We start from the raw sequence: 5,480 nt of genomic DNA, 5'->3' as shown, positions 1-5,480 counted from the left end.
CTTGATCTTGAAAAACCCAACAAACAAAATCAGCAGACAGGCATTCGATTAGAATCCACTAGGACATAGGAAATTCGGTAGATCAAAACGAAGTTTGTAAAGATAATTTAGGAAAGATGAAAAAGCAGTCGAAATGATCCAGATCGGCCGAATAGTCCGAAGAGTACGATGAACAACTGTCATAGGGTCAATGTGCTCAACTGGAATGATGATGGTGATGACGATGACAACGAGATTATGATGATGCTGATGCTGATGCTGATGCTGATGTTGCTGCTGCTGCTGATGATGATGATGATGATGCTGATGATGATGATGATGATAATTATGATGATGATGGAGAGGATGATGACGGCGACGATGATGATGATGATGATGATGATGACAACGATGATGATGATCATCATGATGGTATACATTGAACCCTGACCGTGTTTAAAGACAGCTATGATTTATGTTAACGGTATTAGGAAAAAAGGTATTCGGTACCGTATAATAGTGATAATCAGTAAAATGCTGGTATTCAACCGGTAAGAGGGTCTGTGCCGCTTCTTTACCGGGAATATAGATTCTAGTATAGTTTTACTAGAGGTAATATCATTAAGGTCTGATGACTAAGGGTCAATTCAATGCCTGGAGTTTACAGCCTTATTAGAATAATAATGGGTTTTACCTGGTCCGATGACCTCTTGTCTCTGGCAAGGGTTTACGGCCGGTGTATAAAATAAAATATCAGGTCCGATGACTACGGGTCAACTCAATGCCCGCAGTTTACGGCCAGTAGTAAAATAGAATGATGCAGTATATAATATTATATCTACTGCTCCGTGGCTGATACACGTGCAGGATAAAAGTAGTAAAAAAGGTAACTGAAATGTCTACTCAACTGCCACGTGGAATTACGTCACAGGCAGGAATAGTTTAGGTCAAATAAGAATTCAAATGCCCTGTGTGCTAAGACACGGACAGTGTAAAGTTTAGTTACGTAAATCAGGTAAGTTATCGACAGTCACATGGACTAAGCCACGAACAGGGTAACAGTGTAAAGTATTTAAGTAATAATGCATAACAGCAAGATAATATATATGGTATTTATTGAAAATAGTTGTTACAATGATAATCAACTATGCATATAAAAAATTGGTAAAGTAAACATAAGAAATAATCAAGTAAAACCAAACCCAAAACACGTGGAGGTCGGGCCGACGGCCCCAACGCCGCGTGCGACACCACCAGCTGAGCTCAGTGCTGGAAGAGTGCGTTTGTTTTCTAATCAAAATAGATAATCTTCTTATATTTTGATTAGGTTTAAATTTTCTGTCACTCTGAGTAATATTTACTTTACCACAACATTCATACAATGTCAAACGTTCCAAGACATGGCATTTACATTCTTAGATCAATGTATGAATCAATTATGACAAATGCGAGTTTAAATATTTTTATTTCAGCGGAGCCGCTAGGTTGGGTATAAGACTAACCCTTAGTTTTCGGGTTCTTCTTTCCGTTCCTTAGTCCACTCATATCTTATAAGTATCTGATACACGTTAAAACATAGAACACGATTTTACATAGAACAGTCCACACTATCAATTTTTAGGCGGAGCAAGTGGTAGCTCTACTTCATCTGAATAATTGACTATCAGGTCAAAAGAAAATTTTCATTTTTAATAGCACTTTGCGCATAATGATTGCAATAAATTTATAATACATGTCGTTACTCTCTAACAAAGGGGATGTTGTTTTACATCAGCGTTGAATTAGCTGGATGTACCATGTATACAACAAACTGTGTACTGAAAGTTAAGTGTTTTGTTTTCTTATTGTCAAGTGTTACTATATTTGGTTAGTTTATATCCGCCATACTCAGCTTTCACACAACGATAGTATTATTATAAGGTTTTCCATCTCTTTTAACAAATAGCCATCATAACTTAAATTTACCAACTAGAGCATTTCCTATTTTTTTAAAAATATAAAACAATAAAACGGGGGCGAATACAGTTAAAATAAGTATATCCACATTTTTAACACAACAGTGGTAATTAATCGTGTATTTAAGTTTTATTTTAAAGCATACTTTTTTAAGGCTTGCATAATTGAAAACTTGACTGCATCGTAAACTTTAGAAGAATTGTACCAATCAGTTACTTCAATTTAACAATACATTTATTAAAAAAACGTTACTGCTCATCCCATTTATTCATTAAGGTATATCCCAAAATGTTCCTATCACCATCACATGTAGGTTCATGATAGAATGAATCACCATCTTGAGTATTGCTTTGACTACGGTAATGTTTACTGTTACTTTTGATATCCCCCGAGTTATCTACCCATGCCCCTACCCCGATTACCTGCAGAGTTGTTTCCCCTGAAACAGATTCAGCGATAGAACAGGGAGATAACTCTTTATTATTCTCTGTTTCTACAAAACAATCATACGGGTTTAAAAACTCCCGTCTTTCTTGCCTAAGTCTCTGATATTCCGAGCCTGGGTTTTCTACAATATTGTTGTAGTCTACATTTGAGCTTACACCCCCACAAGAATTAACCTTGGTGTTTGTGAGTGTCGTTGTGTCCTGGTTTACAACATTTTCCATCACTATATTGTTGTAATCCAAAGTATCACGTTTTAAACCATGAGATCTGGATCTGTCAGTGTTATCTGTCCCATTTTCGATTGTTGTGTAGAAACAATCTTGTCTTTGCTCTACATCTGTGTAACCATCTTCTACGCCATATTTAGAACAGTCTCCAGCTGTTTCTCTTGTATTTATATACAGCTGCTCTGTAGTTTCAATTCTGCTTTGATCAAGACTAGATCCCATTTGATTATGTTTTCCTGTAGTTACAATGTTGTTATTGACATAAACAGATTTCTCTGTTAAACGAATACTATTCGATGACAGACTGTAGTTTGATTGGTCAATTCGAGACTTCCGTTTTCTCCAGCAAAGAAAAACAAAAGAAAAACATAGAACAAGAAACACAGCACCAGGTACGACCACTCCGATTAGCGTTGATGAAGACAAATTGTTTGAAGGTGTATCGGACATAGTTGTGTTGGTTAAATGTGTCATTGTGGCAGTATTGAATGATGTCATTCTCACAGTGTTCAATGATGTTGTTCCGACAGGTTTTAATGATGTGTTTGTGATGGGCCGAACTCTGATCCTTGGCCTGGTTGTAGCTATTATTGTAGGTTTGGTGGATGGTGCGGTTATGTGGTAGAACGTCAGACTTACGCAACTTGTTACGCAGCTCTCGATATTGCTACCAGACAGATAAACATTGCTGTTTAATATAAATATACCTTCTGTAAAAGACCTGCACGTATTAGACAATTGACATTGATTAACTCTGGTGGAGCACAGAATATATCCGGACCACACAGTAGAATTGTGTACTTCACAAATATATGCTGCTACATCTGTATTGCTGGACCTTTTAACTGACGTCACTTCGTGTCTCTTGAAATTGTGGTTATACTGGTAGTCTGCCTGACAACGTACATATTTTTCAAGCATGCAGTCAAATAACCTGTTGAAGAAGAAAAAAATAGTGTTTATTTAGTTTTATAATTTACTACGATAAAACATTTGCTTCAGTATAATGCGTAGACAGCAATTTGTAATATGCGCAGCAAAACAGTTCAAAGCCAGCAGTTTATATACTTTAATATTTACTGATTAGATTGATGATTGAAACTATATAATTATTAAAACTGAAACCCAAGTTAAAGTATGATTGACGAACAATGAATATGAATTAATGTTGTAACATTCGTATAAGAAACGGTAGAGAATGTATTGGTCAAAATACATTCTTTTGAGCAGTTTCAAGTTTTTTTAAATACATGACATTGTATTTAAATGCACGCATTAATAAAAAACATTGTTCATTACATGACTTATTCTCCATTCTTTAACTGTAGGACTATAAAACAAACAATAATCTTTTAATTTTTGTCGTTTAAGTTAAAAAAAACATTTAACCGGTTAAGCTTAATCAATAAGAAAACTACATTAGTATGAAATAGTTTGCTTACGAGTTGAAATATGATGCACTAAATCGAATCGTGCTTTGGAAGTTATCCGATGAAAACACCATAACAACATAACTCTCAACGTGGTGGACGCGAACCACACACGTAACACACGTCAGCAATAGAACCAGGTTAAGATTAGATTCAAACATTGTTTTATTATTATTAGTCCAATAGCATGTCGGATTTAAATCCTATATTCAGGTATAAATTACGTCCTAGTTTTTATCTCAGATGAAAATATGATGATCTGCTAAAATTGTCTGAGTTTTTAAAAGTTAAACTATAACTGTATCATGTGTTATATTAAATCCGTGTGTGCGTACAGATAGAGATCCGCATCCAACACAGACGTGTTAAGTGTCTGACCTCGCAACCTATTTTATTTACATCATTGTTGAACACATACATACGCCTACATGTTACTTTATATTGTTACTGTTTTGAACGGAGTAATCTGTATGGTGATGATGACTGAAGTCAGAGCCGGCGTTAGGGGGTGGCGAACGGGGCGGTCGCCATAGGCCCCGCGCTTGAAGGGGCCCCGCGCTTCAGCAATGTCATTGTTATCTGAATTAGTTCGTAAACTTAACAAAATTGTTGCTGCATTCAATTGGGAAAAACTAAATTGTCGAATGCCGACGTTGTTGATTGTTATAACTGAGACCACGGTCGATGTTGGTGAGTCCCACCTGAACTGGGACAGGTCGTAATTCGATACAAAAATAGTGTCACACCAACCCTTTGTGTAGGGTACGGTCGCCTGGCATTTGACCTGAGCTGACTGGAGATGGCGGTCGAGAATTAGCCCACGTGAAGAGATACCCTATTGTATGCGGACCGACGAAGACGTCCTTTTAGCAGAGTTTCTTCCAGGCATCTCTTCGGGGGGACTTCGCCCCCCCCCCCCCCCCGAAAAATGTTTACCGCCCCCCCCCCCCCGAACGAAATGAAATTTATATAATTTATATAGAAAATATATACTTTTAACAGTGTCCGCCCCCCGAAGAAAGTCTACCGCCCCCCCCCCCCGAAAATTTCAAGTGCCCCCCCCCCCGGAGAAAAAAGTCTGGAAGAAACACTGCCTTTTAGTGAGCAGACGGGATGTCAATAGTAGACAGTTAGTGACCTAATGAACTCTAGTCCCTAACTTTCTTGTTGTAGATGTCGTATAATGTCGTATATGTACAGAGTTTCTTCCAGACTTTTTTCTCCGGGGGGGGGGGGGCACTTGACATTTTCGGGGGGCGGGGGGGGGGCGGTAGACTGACTTTCATGGGGGGGGGCGGCGGACACTGTTAAAAGTATATATTTTCTTTAAAAATTATATAAATTTCATTTCGTTTTCGGGGGGGGGGGGGGGGGGCTTTCCCCCCCCCCCCCCCCCCCCCAAAAAAAAAGATGCCTGGAAGAAACTCTATATGTAGGCCTA

General features: G+C 38.0%; 1 protein-coding gene across 1 annotated transcript; it reads right to left on the bottom strand.

Moving 5' to 3' along the window:
• Positions 1–2,183: 2,183 nt before the first annotated feature.
• On the bottom strand, positions 2,184–4,391 carry LOC131944890 (uncharacterized). The gene is made up of 2 exons (XM_059305803.1): positions 4,052–4,391; positions 2,184–3,543 (listed from the first exon to the last, which is right to left on the bottom strand). The coding sequence occupies exons 1-2, from the start codon at positions 4,198–4,200 to the stop codon at positions 2,184–2,186; spliced, it is 1,509 nt and encodes a 502-aa protein (XP_059161786.1). The 5' UTR covers positions 4,201–4,391.
• Between the last annotated feature and the right edge of the window lie 1,089 nt (positions 4,392–5,480).

This window comes from Physella acuta, unplaced genomic scaffold, assembly GCF_028476545.2.
Source record: "Physella acuta isolate Inbredline_101_S28 unplaced genomic scaffold, ASM2847654v3 ptg000007l, whole genome shotgun sequence".
In the NCBI taxonomy this organism is placed as follows: domain Eukaryota; kingdom Metazoa; phylum Mollusca; class Gastropoda; family Physidae; genus Physella; species Physella acuta.
The sequence above is the reverse complement of the archived record's forward strand: the minus strand, read 5'-3'. Positions and strand labels throughout refer to the sequence as shown.